The sequence below is a fragment of the Pelodiscus sinensis genome, chromosome 11 (assembly GCF_049634645.1).
Source record: "Pelodiscus sinensis isolate JC-2024 chromosome 11, ASM4963464v1, whole genome shotgun sequence".
In the NCBI taxonomy this organism is placed as follows: Eukaryota; Metazoa; Chordata; order Testudines; family Trionychidae; genus Pelodiscus; species Pelodiscus sinensis.
In genome coordinates, this window is record NC_134721.1 from 33,338,188 (window position 1) to 33,363,009 (window position 24,822).

A 24,822-nucleotide genomic window follows, 5' to 3' on the forward strand; every position below is an offset into this window, starting at 1 on the left:
AGTTTAATAAAGTGTTCACTTTTTTCATTGTATTCCTTTGGTATATATGGTCATGCCAATTCTTTTCCAAAATATGACCTGAGGAAGTGGGTCTGGCCCACGAAAGCTCATCACCTATTAAACCATCTTGTGAGTCTTTAAAGTGCTACATAGTTTTTCCTTTTGTTTTAGCAAGATCAGAGCAACATGGCTACCTCTCTATTACTACTCTAACAGCATAGTAAGTAGTGAAAGTGTTGGTAATGCTGCTAGACAATATTGACCTCCTGTGATCCAGAAAATTCTCTCATTCGGAACTGGTCAGGTCCCAAGGATTCCAGACTAGAGAGGTTCAACCTGTACCAAACACCTGATAAGGATGGTGAGGGTGACTGATATTCTCAATGAGGAAATTAGAAAAGAGCATAAAGGCTGGCAAGTCAAGTGTAAAAGTATAATTAGGCAGGCCAAAAAAGAATTTGAAGAGCAACTAGTAAACTAACAGAGCTTTTTTGTAAGTATATCAGAAGTAGGAAGCCCGGTGGGACAACCACTGGATGATTGAGGTGCTAAAAGAGCACTCAAGGAAGATAAGGCCATTGTGGAGAAGCTAAATGAATTCTTTGCATTGGTCTTCACTGTAGAGAATGTCAGGGAAATTCACACACCTGAGCCCTTCTGTTTAGGTGACAAATCTAAGGACCTATCAGAGACTGAGACGGCAATAGAGAAGGTTTGGAGCAAATTGATAAATTAAACAATAATCAGTCAACAGAACTAGATGGTGTTCAAATACAGGCAGTCCCCGGGTTACATGGATCCGACTTATATCGGATCCCTACTTACAAACGGGGTGAGGCAACCCGGCACTAGCTGCTTCTCCCCAGCAGACCAGGGAGATGTGAAGCTCGCCCCCCCTCCCCCACCCCCAGCAGACCAGGATGACGTGGAGTGGCTTTTCTCAGCAGACACCTCAGCTTGAGAATAAAGGACTGAGGGAAGTGAGGTGTGGGAGAATAAAACTGAGCTCTGGAGAAATGTTTGGCTAGAGTTTCCCCTACAATATGTATCAGTTCCGACTTACATACAAATTCAACTTAAAAACAAACCTACAGTCCCTATCTTGTACGTAACCCGGGGACTGCCTGTATTCTGAAGGAACTCAAATATGAAATTGCAGAACTACTAACTGTGGTATGTTACCTATGACTTAAATCAGGCTCTGTACCAAATGACTTATGGATAGCTAATGTAATATCAGGTTTTTTTAAAAGGCTCTAGAGGTGATCCTGACAATTACAGGCCAGTGTAAACTAGTTGTACCAGTACCAGGCAAAATAGCTGAAATTATACCAAGCAACAGAATTATCAGAGAAATTAGATGAACATATGTTCGGGAAGAGTCGACATAGCTTAACTAAAAGGGAAATCGTATCTCACCAATCTACTTAAATTCTTTCAAAATTCAACAAACTCCTGAATTGTGAAGAATTACAAAGGGATTTCACAAAACTGTGTGATTGGGCAACAAAATGGCAGATTAATTTCAGTGTTGATAAATGCACACTGGAGAAAATAATGTCAATTATACTGATAAAATGATGGAGTCTAAATTAATTACCACTCAAAAAAGAGTTCTTAGAGTTACTGTGGAGAGCTTTTTGAAAACCTTTTCTGAATGTGCATCAGCAGCAAAAAAAGTGAACAATGTTAGGAACCACTGGGAAAGGAATAGATAATAAACCAAAAAAATACAAAAATAACACTATATATATCCATGGTACATCCACACATTGAATACTTCATGCAGTAGTCATCCTATCTCAAAAAACATATAATTAGAAAAGCTACAGAGAAGAGCAACAAAAACAATTAGGCTTTGTCTATACCAGTGGTTCCCAACGCGGTGCCCGCGGGTGCCATGGTGCCCGCCGGGGCATTTAAGTGCACCTGCGGAACAATCTATCTCCTAGAGCTGGAAGGGACCTTGAAAGGTCATTGAGTCCAGTCCCCTGCCTTTACAGCAGGACCAAGAACCATCCCTGACAAATTTTTGCCACAAATCCCTGGGCCAGCCCTGCACCTGGGCCCGTGGCACATGCGCGGTGCCGGCCCCGGGCGTGTGGTGCATGGGCAGCCCCTGCCCTGGGCGCGCCGCATGTGCCAGTGCCGGCCCTGGGCGCAAGGGCGGCCCCTGTCCCGAGCGCGCAGCACATGCCAGTGCTGGCCCCGGGCACGCGGCAGCCCCAAAAGGTTGGGGACCACTGGTCTATACTATGAGTTTTGCAGAAAGAGGCAATGTAAATGAAGCACGGATTAGCATTTTCTTGTGCTTCATTTGCATAATCTCTTTTGGTCTGTTTTTGCACAAGGGGTTTTTGCGTAAAAACAAGCAGTGTGGACGTTTCCTTTTTGCACAAGATCCTTATGCCTCCCAGGGCATAAGGCAAGGTTTCCAACCCTTTTAAGGATGCTTGTGGCTCTTCTCTGAACTCCTTCCAGTTAATAAACACCATTCTTGCACTGTGGGCACCAGAACTAGACACAGATTTCCAGAGCACTTGCTTCAGTGCCAAATGCAGAAGATACCCTCCCTACCTCTACTTGAGATTCTACTGTTTTATATATTGAAAGCGCATTAGCCCCTTCGGCTACCATACTGAGAGCTCCTATTTAGTTGATTATAAGCCATCATCACCAAATCTTTTTCAGTCAATGCTCCCTAGGACAGTGTCCTGAATTGTGTTAATGACCTACATTCTTTGTTCTTTGATATATAACTTTACAATGGTCACATTAAAATATACATAGTTTGTTTGTACCCAGTTTATCAAACTTTTGCTTACCAAGTAATCCAAGTTGCTCTATCAGTGACCAGTCCTCTTCATCATTTTCCACTCCCAATCTTTGAGCCATTTGGCAACTTTACCAGTGCTGATTTCATTTTTTCTTCTAGGCCATTGAAAAATGATAAATAGTACAGAGCCAAGAGCTGATCCCCGTGGGATCCTGTCAGAAATGCACCCATTCCGTGATGATTCCCTATTTGCAATTACATTTTGTGACCTATCGATTAGCCATCTTTTAACCCCTTTAATGTGCTCCATTTTGATTTTGTGGCATTCGAGTTTTTTAATCAAAATGTCATGCCAGATCAAGCCAAATTATAAGAGCACTATTACAAAAACACTATGATCTTTATCAATCAAAATTGTAATCTCATCAGGAAAAGCCATCAAGTCAGTTTGACAGAATTTATTTTCCATAACTCATATTGATTGGGATTAATTATATTTCCCTCCTTTCATTACATTATTGAGTCCTGGATCATCTCTCCACTATTTCATAAAATCTGCTTCTCTCCCAATCAAAAACATGCCAGAAAAGCCCCACATATTTCTTCTTGGGTCAAGAGACAACAACAGTACCAAGAACACAGTGACGTCTCCTAAGGCTGAAGTGGACCCCCATCCACCCGGTTTATTCAGTTAACTGATCAAACTTAATATTTAACTGGTTAACTAATTAAATGGGATTTTACATCCTAACATCTCCCTCAAATGAAGTCCTGAAACTGAGATTGGACATCTCTTTCTAAGTGGTGATCTAGCTCAAGCAGAGCCTCTCGGCCACAGACAGGAATCCATGGAGAACTTTCTGACTTTGACCTGATATTTTTTTAATTTGAGGGAGTTTTAAAACAAGTATTTTGCTTCGGAAGCCATCACCATAGCCTCTTCTCCCCTAAAAATCAACACACATCTTCAACACTGGTGGAGAGAGGATCATCTCCGTTTGTTAACACTGAAAGCCCCAGGAGGAAACGATAAAGGGATTAGTAACCAGTCTGGGGAACATCTTCCAGCCACATCAAAGGGCCTGCCTTTGCTCATGGGTTCAAAGGCTGGAAAGGACCATTAAAGATTAAAGCACCTAGCCTGACCTCTGAAAGCACAGGCCAGCAAATTTCACCCATTTCCCCTAGTGTTGAGCCAATCACGTGTATATGACTAAAGCTACTTCCAGAAAGGCATGCAGGTTGGATTTGAAGCCACTAAGGGTATGTCTACACTACAGCACTAATTCGAACTAACTTAATTCGAACTAGTGCATTTAGACCTAAAAACTAGTTTGAATTAGCATTTTGCTAATTCGAACTAGCATGTCCACATTGAGTGGACCCTGAACCGAGGTTAAGGATGGCCGGAAGCAGTGCCGGCAGGGCATCAGATTAGGACTTAGAGCGTGGAGCTGCTGTCTCAGGCTAGCCGAGGGCTGTGCTTAAAGGGACCTGACCCCCATCCCGGACAGACAGTTCTCAGGGGTTCCCCGCTTGCAAAGCAGTCCTGTCTTGGAGTGCCCTGAGTACCCACACTCGGCACATCACAGCACTCGGCCATCAGCCCGGCTGCACTTGCTGCAGGCTGCCATCCGGGGGAGGGGGGTCAATCGGGGGGCTGCAGGAGAGTTTCCACCCCAAGGAGCCCGCAGAGCCACCCCAGTCCTCTTCATCGGGGGCTCGTACCCCATTCCTCCCTCACCTCCTTTCACTTACCCATCCCTAGCCCCGCTTCCTGATGTACAAAATAAAGGACACGTGTGGTCAAAAACAGAAACTCTCTTTATTTAACAAAACTGGGGGAGACTGGGAAAAAGAGGTGGGAGAGGGGAAGAGAGAGGGTGGGAGAGGGGAGGGCAACTACAATGATCAGGGGTTGGGAACAGGTCCCATATGAAGAGAGGCTAAAGAGACTGGGACTTTTCAGCTTAGAAAAGAGGAGACTGAGGGGGGATATGATAGAGGTCTATAAAAGCATGAGTGGTGTGGAGAGGGTGCATAAAGAAAAGTTCTTCATTAGTTCCCATAATATAAGGACTAGAGGACACCAAATGAAATGAATGGGTAGCAGGCTTCAAACTAGTAACAGAAAGTTGTTCTTCACAAAGCAAATAGTCAACCTGTAGAACTCCTTGCTGCAGGAGGCTGTGAAGGCTAGAACTAGAACAGAGTTTAAAGAGAAGTTAGATAAAGTCATGGAGGTTGGGTCCATGGAGTGCTATTAGCCAGGGGGTAGGAATGGTGTCCCTGGCCTCTGTTTGTGGAAGACTGGAGATGGATGGCACGAGACAAATGGCTTGGTCGTTGTCTTTGGTCCATCCCCTCCAGGGTATCTAGTGCTGGCTGCTGTTGGCAGATAGGCTACTGGGCTAAATGGACCTTTGTTCTGGCCCAGTATGGCCATTCTTATGTTTTTATGTTCTAAGATCAGGGCTCAGGGTCGGGGTCTCACTCGACCACCTTGATTTTCATGCAAACCTGCTCCTGGGTTCGCATGTGGCCTTTGGTAGCCAGGCTGGCAGCTATCCTGCCCTAGACGGCCACTTTCCTGTGCCTAGTGCAGTGGTCATGGACGTTGGAGGCTTCCCCCCAAACCTGGATGAGGTCCACAATGTCCGCACTAGACCAGGCGGGCGCCCGCCTCTTGCGTCCCCGGGCAGGCTCCCGGGAGCCGCCAGCCTGGTCCCGGGCAGAGGTGGAGGGCTGGGTGGCAGCGGGTGGCTGGCTCATCCTGTGCCAGGTGCAGGGTCTGCTGGCTGGGTGCTGGCAGGCTTGCACCTGGCACGGGCACCATAGCCAGACCATGGCCCTTTAAGGGTTCTGGGGTCGAGAGGGGGGCAGACGAGTTTCCCTGGTGGTGCCCAGAGTGGCCACCAGGGAAAGCTGGGGAGGGCTAGCCTCCCACTAGTTCGAATTAAGTGGCTACACAGCCCTTAATTTGAACTACTTAATTTGAATTAGGGGCTAGTCCTCGTAGAATGAGGTTTACCTAGTTCGAATTAAGCGCTCCGCTAGTTCGAATTAAGTTCAAACTAGCGGTTTGTATGTGTAGCGCCTATCAAAGTTAATTCGAACTAATGTCTGTTAGTTTGAATTAACTTTGTAGTGTAGACATACCCTAAGAGAGAATCTGCCCCTTCTTTTGGCAGTTTGTTCCAGTGTTTAATTAGACTTGTTAAAAACTGTGCATTATTGGAACGTGCCTGGGTTTAGCTCTCAGCCATTGGCTCTCATTCTGCCTTTCTGTGCTAGATTAAAGACCCTTTGTACTTAGTATGTTCTCTTCATGAAAGCACTTGGATAAATATAGTAAGTCACCTCTAGATCTTTCTGAGAAGTTGAGCAGACTGAGCTCTTGGAATCAGATATGTGCTTATGATGTGGTGTTCTCTGCTGTGTCATCAGTCAGAACCAGACCAAACAACTCCAATGCCATTGATTTTTCTATATAGTAGCTTCTTGAACTGACCTGCTTCTTATCTGCCAACAACCCACAATGGTGCTAAGGAGATATCAAGCTAGATTCCTGTGTTTGTGTGTGACGTGCTACTTTGAATGCCGGTTCTTTGGGTAGATAGTCTTTTTATTCCATTTGTACAGAGTCTAGCACAGTGGGTCCTGGCCCATGGCTGGGGCTCTTGGGCACTATGTTAATACAAACAAACAATAATTATAATATCCTGATACCCTTCTGTCTCGTGCTTTAGGTATTTATGGCAGGTATATGGCTTAGAAATCAGGGCACCTGGGTTCTATCCCCAAATCTCCCACTGACCCTGAGGAAGTCCCTTCATAGCTGTGTGCCTCTGTTTCTTCTCCAGCCCTTTGTCTACTTAGACTGTTAAGCAGTTTGGGACACAAACAGTCTCTTGCTCTGTACCTGTGCTGCACCCAGCACAACGGGGATCCTGATCTTAGATAGGGGGTCCCTGCAGAGTCTGGCACAATGGGAGTGCCAATCCTGGTTGGGGTCTGTGCAGCACTTGGCATAACAGGTGCCCTGAGCGCAATCAAGACTCAGTGCAGTGTCTGAGGCCTGAAATTCCTACTGTAACATACACAGCAACAAATTTGCAAAGCTTTAATGAGTAAGTTCAGGATTTTCTAGTGCACAATTTTCTAGGAGTTGTGGTCCATGAACAGGACTCTGCATTCTGATTTTCAATGGGATTCATGCCCAGGCTTGACAAACGGCAGCGAAAACCACTCACCAGCCCTGTATTGTGCATGCGCAAGACCTGCATTGCGCATGCACGTGCTGCCGATGAATGGGGTGCGCGGCTGAAATCTACTCGCCATGGGCAAGTAGATTCTATAGTTTGTCGAGCCCTGTTCATGCCCTTAAGTCAATTATCTGGTTTCAAAAATCCCACCCCATGAGTTTGACAAAAGGGACATAACCTGCCTGTTCTCTTAGGGTACATCTACACTTTCCCCCTAGTTCGAACTAGGGAGGCTAATGAGGGTGACTGAAATTGCAAATGAAGCGTGGGATTTAAATATCCCGTGCTTCATTAGCATGTTCCCGGGCGGGCACCATTTTGGAAATTGACTAGCCCGGAATAACTGCCCACGTCGATACACGGCAGTCAAACGGGAGTTCGAAGTAAACCCCTAACTCGAATTAGCTGTTAAACCTCATTCCACGAGGAGTAACAGCTAATTCGAGTTAGGGGTTTACTTTGAACTCCCATTTGACTGCTGTGTATAGACGTGGGCAGTTATTCAGGGCTAGTCAATTTCCTAAATGGTGACCGCCGGGGAACATGCTAACGAAGCGCAGGATATTTAAATCCCGCGCTTCATTTGCAATTTCGGTTGCCCTCAATAGCCTCCCTAGTTCGAACTAGGGGGCTAGTGTGGACGTACCCTTACTTATTCGTATCAAAGTAGCCCCTGGACAATGTGGCGGGATTTTTGTGAATTAACTTAGGAGCACAAGTGAAAAGTCAATGCCTTGGAGCCCAAGCCCCAAGTGCAGGACCCCACGGTGCTAAATGCTGTATAGACATTGAGCAAAGGGGTGGACTCTGTCCCACATTTAAAGGGCATCCACTTCAGATCTCCAATTCTCAGCCTTATTTAGAAAACTAGGCCTCTCTCAGGTATCTTAAATTGGAGAGTTGAAAAAAAAAATTACACGTCACTTTTCAATGTCTTTACCAACAACGATAAGGACACCAAATATTGTAAGGATGTCTCCGGGACAGCTGCCTACTCTCCCCTCATCCCAGCAGCTTGGCAAGACATTGGATGTACTGCAAAGTTTGGCCGAGTTTGCTTAGCTCACAATTGCTCTACTTTGTATATTTGTAACTTTCTATTTTGGGAAAAGTTTGGTGGTGGATAGGAAATAAAGTCATAAACAACCAATTAAAACAGCCCTGATGACAATACATCAGGCTCCCAGCTAGAGGCAAAGCAGAGCACATATGTGCAGGAGCATGACTACATTATTATTACTACTTAACATATCGGAGTTATTTCACACTAGCAGAATTATCCAGCGTTGCCTGGTAGTGCCAAAACAGAGCATTACTCCAAATGTCTCCATTTTATCTCTTCTTTGTAAGGTTTATTGAGAAGCAATCCTATTCAGGGTTTATCCTCTTTTTCTGGCTCATCATAGTTCTGTCTCTTTTAACATTCACTCAGTTATAACAATGTTGAAGACTGTACTTGCTTTGGTGATTCTGTCTCTTTTTTGTATGGCTTTCTGAGGAGCAATCCTTTTCCAGGTCCATCCTGTTTTCCTGGCACAATGAACCCCTTGCCTTGCTTTAAATTATGATCAAAGGAAGCGGTAACACTGAATTTGGTGGTCCAAGCTCTTACTGTTTAGGAGTTCTTGATCAAACAGGCAAACTCTCTAAAATATAGAGTAGATTAAACAAACTAACCTTCTAATCCTTTTCTAATTACATAGCAAGTCCAGAAGGGTGGATTCTTAGACAACCCCGATCTAGCAGCTTCCTATTCTCAGCTACTATGGAGTGATGCTGTTCAACAGCTGCTGTGTGCCATGTCAGAGGTGGCTGCATCTCTTAAGACAACAGGGAGTTGGGCAGATGGGTTCTATCCCAGTTCTGCTCTTGACTTCAAGTGTCCATGAAAAAATCTCCTCCCCACTCCATGGCTCAGTCCTCCCATCTCCCCACCCCCTGGGCTGCATTGTTAGATGGGAAATTATTTGGGGGAGGGGCTGTTTCATTCTGTGGCTGCATAGCTCCTGGTAAGATTGGGGTCCAAAGCTTGGTTGAGGGTCTGTATAGTACCCAGCATAACATGGGCTTTGATCTCAGCTAGAGAACCATGCAGTGTCTGACACTCTGGGGAGTCCTGATCTTGACTCTGGGTCTATGCACCAGCTAGGAAAATTGGGTTTCTGATCTCAGCTGGGGAGCCATGCCACACCAGACATGATGGTAGCCCTGAAAATCCCAGGGGCTATTTTCATAGAAATAAGAGAGCATGCAGGCTCTGGCCCTTCTGTGAAACCCATGGGTGGGATATCTGAAACCAACTAATTAATTTAGGAGCAGAAATCCAATTAAATGATACCTCCCAAGAGCCCCAGTCATGAACCAGGATCTCACTGTTCCAAGTGCTATACAAACACAGAACATGGATAGTTCAGTCTCAGAGAGCTTCCATACCATATGCTCAACTTTAACAATGTCACTAGTTCCACTGGATGCCAGCACACCTTAAAGACAAGAACATGCTTACGTTCTGTATGGAACTGTGTCCAGAGTTCTCTGTAAGGTGTAGGACTGAGGCCTAAATCCCTACAAGCAGCAAGCACAGGAAAGATGGGCTGGTGGTTAAGCCACTGCTTTAGGACTTGGGAGACCTCCATGCAATTCTTGCTCTTCCACAGACTCCCTGGGCTACCCCGAGACTAACCGCTTTAGTCTCTCTCTGCCTTGGTTTCCCAACTGTACAGTGGAGATAACCACACTGCTTTGCCTCACAGGGGGGTAGGGAGAGATACATTAAAGATTCAGAGGTGCTCAAATACTATGGGGATGAGGGCCAGATAAGCACCATAGACAGAGAGAGGGGTATGTCTGCGTTAGGACTGAAACCTACACTTTCAATCTAACATGCAGCTGAGACACAGCTGCCTCTCCAATACAACCGGATCTTTGCACACCTGCTGTCAGTGTTGTCTGGATACACAATGCATCCAAGCAGCTGTGATAAGGTTCAGCCAGATTTCCTCTGATGGTGACACATTATCAACTTGGGTTGAGTGTTCACAAGGTATGTGTGGGGATGATAGCCAAGGAGGAAATTCTTAGGCCAGCTGGGTGCAGTGCAGAGAGCATAAAATACTAAAGCCATAACTGGTGCCCAGGATATTTTGGAGCAGCGGCTGGGTGTCCTCTAACAGGAATGGTCAGAGATGCTTTGAGGGGCTTAACAATGAACAGGGCTGACGTCAAAGCAGGGTGGAGGAGAAGAGCCACAAAAATGATTAGAGGGCAGGAAAAAAAACAGTGAAAGACGTAAGGACATTTGTGTGTTTAACTTATCAAAAAGATCAAACCTAGACTTAATTACAGCATATAAGGACCTTTATGGGGAGGAAATCCTGAGTATTAAAAGACTCTTTAACAAAGAGACAGACTAAGAATCAATGGCTGGAAGTTAAAGCCAGACACATTCCAATTAGAAAAGCAAAATTTTTAACAGGGAAGGCGACAAACCACTGGAATGAACGTCCATGTGAAGTGGTAAACTCGTGGATTTTTAAGGCCAAAAGATACCACTGTGATCGTTTAATCTGACCTATATAACACAGGCCCCATAAGACAGCCCTGAATTAACAACTGGTAGAACCAGAGCAAATAATTTAGAAAAACAACAGTCTTGATTTACATATTGCCAGTGATGGAGACTCCACATACACACACTCACGCTCTCCTCACCAGACTGGAAATCCACACTAAAATATTGCCTCGTCCCTTTGGGAATGCAACACAGGGTCCCCCTCCTGCTCTGAACACTTCCTGCTCAACAGTGCCCTCTTCAGGGAGCAAAGGGGATGGCAAAAAAGATGGTTACCTTTCGTAACTGGTGTTCTTCGAGATGTGTTGTTCATCTCCATTCCAATTTAGGTGTGTGCACACCACATGTACTCTTGCCGGGAAGATTTTATTCCAGTAAGATATTAGAGATAGGTAGGAAACCCCTATAGTGGCTCTAGTACGGCTAGGTATATAACACCTTGCTGACTGCCCCCTCTCTCAGTTCTTTCTTGCTGGAAGTAACTCCGACAGAGGGGAGGTGGGAGGGTTTTGGAATGGACATGAGCAACAAATCTCGAAGAACACCAGTTACAAAAGGTAACCATCTTTTCTTCTTCAAGAGATTGCTCGTGTGCATTCCAAGTTAGGTGATTCCCAAGCAGCTACCTGGCAGAGGGATCAGAGATCACTGGTCTGCAATCTGCAACACTGCCCTTCCAAATGCAGCAACCTCCCTAGCCTGACATTGAATGACATAGTGGAATGTAAATGTATGTGCCAAGGACCACATGGTCACTTGACAAATGTCTTGGACAGGGACATGTGCCAGAAAGGCCGTTGACAAGGCCTGTGCCCAGGTTGAAAGGGCTGACCATTGATGGGCTGGCACCTTCGCTAAGTCATAAGAAGTTCAAATACACCTCATGATCCAGGAGGATATCCTCTGGGCTGTGACCAGGAGTCCTCTCATCCTTTCTGCTACTGCAAAAAACAACTGATTGAACTTCCTAAGTGGCTTAGTACAGTGTTTCTTAAACTTTTTAAGACTCAGGAACACCAAACAATATTTTTTTTAAATGAGAAGCACCGAGGATTTTTTGTTCAGCACCAAAAAAAAAAAAAAAAAAAAAAAAAAAAAAAGTCGGGGGGGGGGGGGGGGGGGGGAAAGGGTCAGGAGGAAACTTATCGAGGAAAAGAAGGTCACCTGCCCCTTTAAAGGTGGCCATTTTGAATTCTGTTGTTCTCCACAGCACACCTCCAAATGCCTCACGGAACACCAATGTGCCACGGAACACAGTTTAAGAAACACTGGCTTAGTATGTTCAAGGTAAAAAGCTAAGGCACACCTGACATCCAGGGAATGTAGGCACCTGTCCCGGGGAGTAAGGTGAGGCTTAGGGTAAAACACTAGTAGGAAAATGTCTTGTGACACATGGAAATGGGAAATCACTTTTGGGAGGAACGAAGGACGGGGTCTCAACTGAATCTTATCTTTCAAAGAAAACAGTATAAGGGGGTTCCAACATTAATGCTTTTTAGTTTAGAAATTCATCTGACCAAAGTAATGGCCACCAAAAATACAACTTTTATTGACAAATACAATATAGAACAAGTAGCTAACGGCTTGAAAGGTGGAGCCATTAACTTTGACAAAACCAAGTTTAGATCCCATTGGGGCACTGGGTGCCTTACATGAGGATACAATATGTCTAACCTCTTAAGAAACTTTCTCACCAAGCAGTCCACAAATACTGAATGGCCCCCCGACCCAGGGTGGAATGCCAATAGTGTACCTTAATGGAGGAAGTGGCCAGCTCCTGCTGCTTCAACCCCACAAGATACTTTAAAATACAGGACTATGTAGCACTTTAAAGACTAACAAGATGGTTTATTAGATGATGAGCTTTCGTGGGCCAGACCCACTTCCTCAGATCAAATAGTGGAAGAAAATAGTCACAGCCATATATACCAAAGGATACAATTAAAAAAAATGAACACATATGAAAAGGACAAATCACATTTCAGAACAGAGGGAGGATGCGGGGGGGGAGGGGGGAAGAAGGTAAATGCCTGTGACTTAATGATATTATAGGTGGGGAAGGGGAGATGTCTGTGAGTTAATGGTATTAGAGGTGATAATTCGGGAAGCTATCTTTGTAATGGGTAAGGTAGTTGGGGTCTTTGTTCAGCCCCCTGCGGAGAGTGTTGAATTTTAGCATGAATGCCAGTTCAGAGGATTCCCCTTCAAGTGCAAATTTGAATGTCTTCTGAAGTAGGATGCATGTGATTAGGTCATTAAGACAGTGTCCTTTCTGGTTGAAATGGCAAGAAACTGTTTTTTCTTTGTGATCCTGTCTAATGTCTGTTTTGTGGGCATTGATTCTTTGGCGAAGTGTCTGAGACGTTTGTCCAATGTACATAGCAGACGGACACTTTCGGCACATGATAGCATAGATTATATTTCTGGATGCGCAGGAGTATGTATTCTTGATCTTATAACTCACTTGGTTAGGCCCAACAATGGTGTCAGCAGAGTGAATATGTGGACAAAGCTGGCAACGGGGTTTGTTACAAGGGAAAGTACCAGGGTTGGTATTAGTGTGGTACGTCCTGTGGTTGTTGGTAAGAATCATCTTGAGGTTAGGTGGTTGTCTATAGGAGACTATGGGTCTGTCTCCCAGAGCTTCTTGGAGTTTAGTGTCCTGTTCCAGTATAGGCTGTAATTTATTGATAATGTGTTGGACAGGTTTAAGTTGGGAGCTGTAGGTGATGACAAGTGGTGTTCTATTGTGAGTTTTCTTGGTCTGTCTTGTAGTAGATGGTTTCTAGGTATTCATTTGGCTCTTTCAATTTGCTTTTTTATTTCTCCAGGTGAGTAGTTGAGGTTTATAAATGCTTGGTAGAGATCCTGAAGTTTCTGGTCTCTGTCAGTGGGATTAGAGCAGATGTGGTTGTATCGAAGGGCTGCCTATAGATGATGGATCGTATGGTGTGTGCTGGATGGGAGCTGGAAGCATGTAGGTAACTGTATGAGTCAGTGGGTTATCTGTAGAGGGTGGTGTCTAATTTTCCATTGTTGATTTGTACTGTGGTGTCCAGGAAATGGATCTCTCGTGTGGAATGGTCCAGGCTGAGGTTAATGGTGGGGTGTAGGTTGTTGAAATCTCTGTGGAATGTCTCCAGTGTTTCTTGGCCATGCGTCCAGATCATAAAGATGTCATCGATGTAGCGTAAGTAGAGAAGGGGTAAAAGGGGACGGGAGTTGAGGAAACGTTGTTCTAGGTCAGCCATAAAGATATTAGCATACTGTGGGGCCATGCGTGTACCCATGGCTGTGCCGCTGATTTGGAGGTATAAGTTGTTCTCAAACTGGAAATAATTGTGGGTGAGAACAAAGTTACATAGGTCTGCTATCAGGTTGGCAGTGGTGTCCTCTGGGATAGTGTTTCTAAAGACTTAGTTTACATTAACGTTTGACTGCTGCGTGTAGCCACAGGCAGTTAGTTCGGACTAAGGGGATTTAAAAATGGCACCCGGATGGGAAGATGCAAATAAAGCCCGGGATATTTAAATCCCGGTCTTCAATTGCAACTTCAAATGCCTACATTAGCGTTCCTAGTTCGAACTAGGGGGCTAGTGTAGACATACCCTTACAGTCCTTGGTCTTGACAGTGGGACCCTGGTGATCTTGGTGTTCCCTAGCATTAGCCACATCCAGCACCAGAGTGCCAGGTTGTGGGTGTGTGTATATAAGTCCTTGTACCCCTTAGAAGGGGCAAAGTACCGCTACACAATCACTTTAGCGATCAGGGGGATAGAAGCCGGGGTCTATCAGAGGGTTTTCATGGTGGAGCAGATAGTTGTGATAAAAAGGAGAGTCACTCTGGACACCTGCTCCAGAGACAAAACATCCACCATAGGAGCTGCATTCTCCACCACCTCCTCTATTTGCAGACTCATACTTTGGGCCATATGCCTTGAGTACTTGGTACGCCCTATTGTCCAGAGGAGGTAGCAACATCACCACCCCTGCTATTGCCTCATTGGGTGATGATGAGGACATGGGGTCCCACATCTCCCCTTCTTCCTGTTCCATGTCTGGTACTGGGACTGGTCCTGAAGGCACATGCCTCTGGTCACCAACACCAGAGTGTGGTGAAATGGGTGGCACTGGGCATGGAGGTGTTGCTACAATTCAAAGGTGAAAGCGCTGCAGGGAGCATGGAGCCAGTGGGGGACTCAAGCAGTCCCTTACTGGTCCTGTGCTCCCCACAGCGTTTCAAAGCAGAAGCGCCGCATGGACTCAGAGTCCCCAGCTGATCTCAGGCTCCAGGCAGCACTATTGCTTTGAAAGGAGTCAGGCTCCACACAGCGTTTCAAAGTGGCAGTGCCGCATGGCACTCAAGGTGTAGCGCTGGGCTCCACACAGCACTGCTGCTTTGAAGCTTCCCTCCCCCCGCCTCTTTCTGAAAGAGGCAGCAAGGGGAGGGGAAGTCCTTGTCGACTAGCTGTTCACATCCCCATACAGGAGCCCTCACTGGAGTGGCGCAGAGATGATCAGTCCCAGCTCCTTCATAGGTACTGACTGGGAGGACTCCACCTTGTACAGGTTCCGAGGTGAACGGTGCCAAGGTGAAAACAATCTTCTTAATATTGGAGGCTTGCACCTTGACTGCACCAGGCCCAGTACCAGCAACTAACCCTGCAGGAACACTGACCAGCCAAACATTAGCTCAATCAGGTTGCGGGCTGCTCCATATGTCTCCGAAGTGGATGGCATGTCCACATCTGCCATTTGACTCTCCCAGGATGGGGAGTCCATCTGCACTTGACTCAATGGGACCAGCAGAGATGCCACGGTTAACGGTGCTGCATCGGTGGGTTGTTTCAAAGGGTGCTCCAACTCAGGGTGCAACCCTGGAAGCTTTCTAGCTTTCGAAATAGAGGACCAGCATCTTTCCCGCCTCTGATGGGTTTTTTGTTTTGTTTTGCACCGGAGAACGGGATCGGTGCCAAGAACTAGCCTTTGGTGAATGACGGTGCTGGGATGGCTTGTCCAACTCCTTATGCAGAGACAGTGCACTCAGCTCCAATGAAGATGCACTGTGCACTGAGGTCGCTGATTCTGGTCCCACAGCCTGCAGTGCTGGATGGGGATTCAAGGAAGCCTCCATCTGCAGATTTCAGAGGCGAAACTCTCTGTCCCTTTTAGTTCTTGACATAAAGGCCCTACAGATCTTGCACTTATCTGCTAAGTGGGCCACTCCCAAACACATAAGGCAGGAGTCCTGTGGATCAACCGTAGGCATAAACTTTGTGCACTGTCTGCACTGCTTGAAGCCAGGGATCAGAGGCATGCCCTGGCCCCAAAGCAGGGAAAAACCATAGGAGTCCCTGTGACAAACTTAACTAACAACTACTTAACACTTGAAAGAACTATCTTTAAAGACCAACTAGGGAAAGCATGTGCTTGCCAGAGGCATGAGATACTAGCTCTGGTCACTGGAGGTAAGAAGGAACTGAGAAAGGGCAGTCGGCAAGGTATTATATAGGCCGGGGCCTCCTCTGCTGACCTGCAGTAATATGCTAGGTAAAATCTTCCTGGCAACTGTGTGCACTGTGTACATGCACCTAGCGCTCAAAGGCATCTGAGGCAAAATGTATCTAGCGCTCTGCCCATCTGTAGAAGTGGGTTTTGCCCATGAAAGCTCATGATACTATATTTTTGTTTGTCTCTAAGGTGCTACAGGACTACTCATTGCTTTTAAAGCTACAGACTAACACAGCCATTCCCACTGAGACTTTTAAAGAATGCAAACAGTTAATTGTAGGAGGAAAGCTTTTTCAAGCTTTCTTTTGCTAGGAAGGTCCATGCGATTTCCAAACAGATCTAGTGTTGACAATTGCCTTGGCTGGGCTGGGATCCTCCCCCAACTCAGCACAGGCTCCTATATTCCTGTACCATTTGCAAGTACCATTTGCTGCTTGCCAAACACAGGGGCCCCATTAGTAGTACGAGCAGAGATCACAGAGGGTCAAATACTCCAAGCAGAATCAATCATCATTTATTTGCTGTGGGGGTTGATGGGAAGTGGCAGCAGAGATACCAAGGACTAGAGGAAGGATGGAGAAACAGGGAAGTACCATGCCTCATTTAACTGGCCAGCATCTACCAGTAGCATGTATTAATCCCACCACCCTCCCAGAGCTGTGAAGAGAACCCAGGAGTTCTGACTTCAGGCTCTGATCTATTGATTAAGTATTAGATTAAACAAAAAATTTTCTTCCACTATTTGATCTGAGGAAGTGGGTCTGGCCCACGAAAGCTCATCACCTAATAAACCATCTTGTTAGTCTTTAAAGTGCTACATAGTCCTGTTTTTGTTTCAGCTACACCAGACTAACACGACTACATTTCTATCAGTATTAGATTAAAGTTTTACTGTCATTCTTCTTACTACTACTCTAACCTACTCTCTTCCAGAGCCAAAACAGAAACTGACTCCCAGCACTCCCTACACACCCCTTGTAGAGCCAGGAACATCAACCAGGGATCCTGACTCCCCACTCTTGAGCTTAAACACTAGAACAGATGTGTGCTGTTCCAAGATGCAATTCCCCAGCCTTAGTCAGTTCTCACACCCTGTTATCCAGGCCAGGCCCACAATGACAAATATTGGGGTAGCAAGAGCCACAACGCGTACCTTCTTCGACTTGGTGAAGAAGGCCTGCTTGATCTCTTCCATGGTGGCATCTTGCTTGATTCCCAGCAGGTCATAGTAATTGCTGTGGCCAGACCTAAGGGAAAAAAGGCATATCATTCTCAGAGCCAGAGGCTGTACTGATAAGCAGTGTTCCCTCTAAGATTTTCCACTGTGAGTGGAGAAATTATCTTGTGCACCAATATTGAGGTCATGTGAGTTTGTTCAGATGTGTGCCAACCTGGCACCCAAATTATTAACAAATATCTTATACAGACATTTGAAATGTTATGGAAGAAAGAATAACTAACACAAGGGATAACTAACAAGGTGCATGACTTTAAGTGTTTGTTTAATATGAAGTCAAATAAGAAAATTACTACTGCAAAGTTTTCAGTATGTTAGATTAGCCTCAAGGCTACTCTAAATCTGCACTGTCCACAGTTGACTAGAAGTCATAGGAGGCCCAAAATACCCCTATTCCAGGAACTTTAGGTAGAGGCACCAAATAGCCATTTCATTGGCTTTAAGCAAGATAGGGAGTCCCCTACTTACACTGGGGATAAGGCCCAATTAGGGAAGTGAGATCACTGCCTTTAGGGTACTTTTGTGCCACTGGTGTGCAAAATGGTTCTAGGACAAGAAAGAATGGAGCCTATTATTCATTGTTTTATCTGTATCATGAGGTTTCTAAGGATACACAGACACTGTCAAATAATAAACAGTATTTGTAAATGTTGTTTTACAAACCTTAACCTATACTGCCTGACTTTGGAGACTCTCTTTATATACAGTAGAATGCTGGTAAGAGAATATCAGGGAGGTCACAATGTTTAAATAGTTGGTATGGCAGAATGTAATAATATAAATTACATATCTATGTATGCAGGCACACTACAACCTGTTATTCTTAAACAGTGTGAATTCTAAACAACAGGCGCTTTGCCTATTGCAGTGAATAGTTTTTAATGTAATGGGAATGTTCATGAGACTAAACACAATGCTAGCTAACAGATTGAGCTGTTGGCCCCCTAACCCAGCCATCTGATCCATGTTTGCAGACCCTGCATGTGTGTAGCATTCCAAAGTAGGGATGTTAATTATTGGTTAATTGAATAGTCGAATAACCTCATGAATTCTTATCGGTTAGTCAACTATTCTATAGTCCTGGGGGGCAAGGCCAGCAGCCACTGTATCAGAGGCAGCAGCATGGGGTGCCAGGCAGAAGCTGGTCCGCGAGGGGAGCCAGTTTAAAAACCAGTTCCCATTGCAGACAGGCTGGCTGTAACCTTGTGCTGCTGCCTCTGATAAAGAGGCAGCAACACAGGGTGGCAACAGCCCCTGTCTGGAGGAAAGGGGGTCTGAGCTCCCGGACACGGCACGAGCCAGAACTGAGCTGGACTGCCTGCCCATCTGGCTCCTAATACACTTTAAATGCAGAGCCACAGTGGGGATAGGTCCAGGACCCAGCATGAGCCAGGACTGAGCCAGTATGCTGGCCAGCCTGCTAAAAAAGTTACTGGCAAGGGGCAGGGGAAGCAAATGCGTGTAGTCTATAGTATTCATAGAATCATAGGACTGGAAGGGACCTCGAGAGGTCATCGAGCCCAGCCCCCCGCCCTCAAGGCAGGACCAAGCTCCGTCTACACCATCCGTGACAGATGTCTATCTAACCTGTTCTTAAATATCTCCAGAGAGGGAGATTCCACCACCTCCCTTGGCAATTTATTCCAATATTTGACCACCCTGACAGTTAGGAATTTTTTCCTAATGTCCAATCTAAACCTCCCTTGCGGCACTTTAAGCCCATTACTCCTTGTCCTGTCCTCAGAAACCAAGAGGAACAAATTTTCTCCTTCCTCCTTGTGACACCCTTTTAGATATTTGAAAACCGCTATCATGTCCCCCCTTAATCTTCTTTTTTCCAAACTAAACAAGCCCAGTTCATGAAGCCTGGCTTCATAGGTCATGTTCTCTAGACCTTTAATCATTCTTGTCGCTCTTCTCTGTACCCTTTCCAATTTCTCCACATCTTTCTTGAAATGTGGCACCCAGAACTGGACACAGTACTCCAGCTGAGGTCTAACTAGTACAGAGTAGAGCGGCACTACAAGTCTACAAGCTTTTGCTTATCAGCAAATAAGTTAATTGACTGCACTATTACACCCTATTCCAAAGGCCCCACCTTGTAATGTATGTATCTGTAAAATGCCACACACACACCGTGTGTCTGACTAACAAAACCAACAACCCATTTATGAAAAATGTTGTCTATGCATTTGGCCAGCCAAGTGTATAATCACTGTTGTGCAGTTGGGCACACTTTACCAGTGAGGGGCTATCCAGCTTCCTCCCCCCATCAGCAGTGTCTGAGCCACTGGCCCCCAGAGGAGCCACTTACCTGACACCTGGCCACAGCCCTAACCCCCAGCTGCAGCCACCCACCCACCATGTAGCCATGCCCTCAGCTCCCGCCCTGGGGAAGGGCTGGAGCTGGGGCCAGGGCCACATGGTGGCTGCCAGGCTGTGTGGCGGCTGCTAGAACAGGAGTCCGGGCTGTGATGCAGCTGCTCCTGGGGCTAGGGCCAGGCCACAGTGTAGTTGTCCCAATGGCCCCAGCCCCAGGAGCGGCTGCATTGCAGCCCGGGCTTCCACTCCAGCAGCCACCCACCATGCGGCCCTCCACACAATCCATCCCGAGAGCAGCCAGGCAGCCATCACACAGCCCTAGCCCCAGCTCCAGCCCTGGGGAGTTGGGGACAACAGAGAGCTGCCCAGCTAAGCCCCCACTTGCCCAGCAGCAGCAGCTTACCTACCTCCACTGGCATGCTGCTGCACAGCTCTGCTTAGGTGTGTGTGGCATGTTACAGATGCATACATCACAATGAGAAGTTGAAGATTTATTAATAAGCCAATGGTTAGGGCTTCTGTGTGTAAGGAAGTGGTCACCATCCAGTAGATCAGGCTCTCCTGGTAGATCTTGGAGCCTCTGACAGGTGATCCTGACTGGTTTGGCTGGGAAGCTATCAAGCACTGGCACTTCAATTGCCCCTCCACCCACTATCATGCTGCTCCTGACCTCTGCCTTGGAGCTTCCCCCCCCGGGGGCCTCCTGCTTGCTGTGCAGGGTGTGTGAGGGAGAAGATGGGCAGGACGCTGATGTCAGGGTGTCCCTCCTCTCCCCACTTCAGTACCCTATCTCCACACAGAGAGAAAGGGATGGAGGGAGCTTGGCAATGCAAATCTGACACACACACACACACTGTGTGTGTCTGTCATTCTCAAACACACGGGCTGTGTCTAGACTGGCAAGTTTTTCCGCAAAAGCAGCCGCCACACTTCCCAGCTGTCTACACTGACCGCTTGAATTTCCACAAGAACACTGACTTCCTACTGTCTGAAATCAGTCCTTCTTGCGGAAATACTATGCGCAAAAGGGCCCGTGTAGACAGCTCAGATTTGTTTTGCACAAAAAAGCCCCGATCACGAAAATGGCGATCGGGGCTTTTTTGCGGAAAAGCGCGTCTAGTTTGGCATGGACGCTTTTCTGCAAAAAGTGCTTTTGTGGAAAAGCGTCCATGCCAATCTAGACGCTCTGTTACGAAAATGCTTTTAACGGAAAACTTTTCCATTAAAAGCATTTCTGGAAAATCATGGCAGTCTAGACATAGCCTGTGAGTAGTGAGTTCTAAAATGCCTAACCTGTTGTGGCTGGAGTAATTATCCCTATGGTAATTACTGCTCCTGGAAGTGGCTGGCATGTCCATGCAGCCCCTGAGAAAGGCAAAGCGGGGGGTCTCTACAAACTGTCCTTGCCTGCAGACACCACTTCTGCAGCTCCCATTGATTAGTAACAGGAACCGGGGCCAGTAGAAGCTGTGGGCTCAGTGTCTGTAGATGAGGGGCAGAACATGGTGCCATGGAGCCATTGTTGTACATGCTACATTCAGGAGTGGTGCAGGGCTAGGGCAGGAGTAAGTCTGCCTTAACCCTGCTGCTCCACTATCCAGAAGCTGTCTTAGTTAAGCAGTGCCCAGCCAGAGCCTCCTGCATCCCGAACCACCGTCCCAGCCCCAAACCACTTTCTACACCCAACTTCCTGCCCCAGATGTGAGCCCCCCTGCAACCAAGCTCTTCCTCAGAGCTTGCACCCTGAAACTCCTCCTGCACCCTAATCTCCTGCCCTGGGCTAAGCCCAGAGCCCCTCCCACACTCTGAACCCTTTAGCCCAAGACAAGAGCCTGCACCCCTACCCCCTACCCCAGCCTAGTGAAAGTGACTGAGGATGAGGGAGAAAGAAGGATGGAGTGAGTAGGGTGAGGCCTTAGAGAAGGGGTGGAGCAGGGGCAGGGCCTCAAAGAAGGGGCAGGAAGAAAGCAGGGAAAGGGTATTTGGGTCTGTGGTAGAGCTTATATTGTACTTAAATTGAAAAAGTGATCCTGTGGTTTAAAAGGTTGGAGACCACTGGTGTAAGGAAATAGTTCGTGTGTCAGAATGAGTAAACAAGTGTGTGTGAAAGAATAACAAATGCTGGCAAACATGCAAGTAAGCAAGCAAATGCAAGTGTGAGTGTGTGTGAGGGAACACATGTAAGCAAGTGTGTCTGAGTGAGCAAATGCATATGCAAGAACAAGAACGTGTAAAAATAAGAGACTGAATGAGTGAGTGAGTGAACGTGTAATAGTGTGAGCAAACGAGAACATGTTTAAGAGAATGAATGTGCTGGTTCTCCTTGAAGGAGAGATTTATCAATAACCCAATATGAGTATGTAAGAGAAAAAGTATGTGCACATACAACCAAGAGCGTGTGTGCAAGTCTCTTTCTCTCTAGAACAGGAGGTTCATTAGTAACACTCTGGATCAGGCATGTGTGCGTGTGTGTCTAACATTTCCCAGCTGTGTATATGTAATCTCTATAAACTTGCAGACGTAAGCCACTTTCCGTCGTTAGTTGCACAGGCCCGGAAGGGAGATGAAACACTGATGTTTTTACTGTCTTCTCCCATTGCCCTTTTGTTTGTGGCATAAATCTTGTTAATTTAGCTGGAGTCTTTGCAAGCCAATCAGGTTTTAGTTAAACAGGTGCAGCTCCTGGGAAGGACTTATGTTATGCTGCGTATCCCTTTATTCTCATCCCTCCACTAAAAAAGAGATACTGAAAGACAGACACCGTAGGAGATGGTGCCCTGGTGCCCCAACACCATATTATACACACTCACCTGTTTGAAAATGTGGTAAAAAATCTCCGTTGTGTGGCACTTCTGCACTGAAAGCAGCACTGGCAGATGAGGTGGGGGATGGACAGAGGCATTTTCAGAGCCCGGGAGCACCATGCGGAGAGCTGGAAGAAATTCAGATCTGCAAGGGTGGGGAGAAAGAGACAGCTGCTGGAAAACCATATGGAAACAACTGATGAAGTACTGGCCCTTTGAAATGAGCCATTGGTCAGTTACCATCCTAGGATAAACTTCCAAGAGAGGCAAATATGAGATCAGGCAGACACCAATTAGGCCCTGCTCAGCAGGACCAAACCTTCTGTACACTTATTCATGTTCTGAGTCTACACGTTGGAATGAAGTGAAGTACTTGCGTAAATTAATGCAGGATAAGAGTTCTGCTGTAGGGGACTTTGTGGTAATTATCTGCCTTCACTTACAATGTACATTGGCCCTCACTAAGGTCCCTTGTCACACTACATCTCCCATAATGCACCATGCTTTCCCATCTTGCTGAGCTGCTGCAGTGTTTCATGGCGTTTATATATTTCAGATACCTCATGTTCCAGTTTTCTATAGGCTGGGCTTCCTGGTCACACTACATCTCCCAGGATGCACCAGAGCCAAATTTGAATATTTTGGCTTTTGGTCATCTAGTATTTAGACAGGAAGCAGATGCTTTTCAGAAAACATTTGTATAAGAAAGCTCCCAATTTTCTATCAAAAAAGTTTAAGTGAAGCTTTCCATGTCACTTTGCTTCTGTGGGCTGGTGGAGTAATAAATGAAGAGAGCGAGACAGAGAGGGTGAGCGCTGACAGTCTGACAAGGCAGAAATAAGATCATTCTCCCCCATTTTACAGAGGAGGAATCTGAAGCAGTAACATGCCCAAGGTCAAGCAAGGAGTGCGTGGCAGAGCTGAGAACTGAACCCAAGTCTTCTCCATCCCAGTCCAAAGACTTAAATACTGCAAGGAAGAGGATTTGGTGGCCAGACAACACTGGTGGGCCTCACCCAGGAAAAACTCCCACTCGTGTTAAGCAGGGATTTTTACCCAACTGCAGAATCAGACACACCCTCAACACACTCATACAAATCACAGCTCTGCATTGAGATAATGACTCAAATCTAAGCTCATACCTCAGGGCTTCACGTGGTCACCCAGGGTATGTCTAGACTATGTCCCTCTGTCGCCAGAGGGATGTAAATTAGACATACCAAAATTGCTAATGAAGCGGGGATTTAAATATCCCGCGCTTCATTAGAATAAAAATGGCCGACGCTTTTTGTAGACGCGGCAATTTGCCAGCAAAAAGTGGCAATCTAGACGAAGATCGGTCGATAAGGAAAGCATTTTCCAACCGATCCCTTACGCCTTGTGCAACGAGGTTTACAGGATCGGTCAGAAAAGGTTTTCCCTGTCAACCGATCCCCGTCTAGACTGCCGCTTTTTGCCGGCAAATTGCCGCATCGGCAAAAAGTGGCGGCCATTTTTATTCTAATGAAGCGTGGGATATTTAAATACCTGCTTCATTAGCAATTTCGATATGTCTAATTTACATCCTTCTGGCAACAGAGGGTTGTAGTCTAGACATACCCCCACAGAGGTTAATATTATCCCCTATGTCCAGCTATCTTCTGGGTTGGTGCATTGCTCCACTGAAGCATCAGAGACAGGCCAGAACTAGAGATAGGATCCTTACTGGGATGGACCAACACCCTGAGGTGGTTCAGGGAATCCTCTGCCTCAGATGTCTGGCCGGTATGTTTTGGTCCCATGCTCAGGGTCCAACTGATCACCAGATCTGGGGGAAATTCCTAACCTGATCCCAAGTCAGATTAGCTGGGGCCTTGGGAGGGTTTTTACCTTTCTGCACAGCATGGGGCCTGGTTCGCCTGCTAGGTATGGCTCACCTCAGTAATCCCTTGCTAGTGCAGGGGCCTCAGGCAATGAGGGCTCCTCAGTCTCTTCCTGGGGCACACAATAGTTTAGTCTCTTGAGGAGTGATCTGCTTTGCTCTTTTAAAGTCATTGGGCTCAATACAGGGGTAACTGGATGAAATGTAAAGGCCTGTACTACACAGGAGGTCAGACTACAGGATCCCTACTGGGCTTGAACTCTATGAAATCTAGGAACTCCAGCTGCCCCTCCAGAATACTGCTTACGACCATCAACAAAAAACAACAATAGATGAAAACATTTCTCATGGAACTCGGAACCCACAGGCACCCCCGAAGGAACAGCCTCACTTCCCGTCAGTACAGGAGCCAAGTAGAAGCAGGGCTGGGAAACACGTCATTCACCGGACAAGCCACTCTTGTGTGCCAAACTGG

The 24,822-nt window shown here is 46.4% G+C and overlaps 1 protein-coding gene across 2 annotated transcripts in view; it reads right to left on the bottom strand.

The window, feature by feature from the left end:
• The window catches only part of DNAJC4 (DnaJ heat shock protein family (Hsp40) member C4), a 97,469-nt gene that overhangs the window by 43,919 nt on the left and 28,728 nt on the right, over window positions 1-24,822 (bottom strand). For both annotated transcript variants that reach the window (XM_075939059.1, XM_075939058.1), the window contains exons 2-3: window positions 22,493-22,631; window positions 17,277-17,370 (exon numbers count right to left, since the gene is read on the bottom strand). In XM_075939059.1, the coding sequence (XP_075795174.1) occupies window positions 17,277-17,370; window positions 22,493-22,631 (233 nt within the window). The remainder of the gene's footprint in view (window positions 1-17,276; window positions 17,371-22,492; window positions 22,632-24,822) is intronic.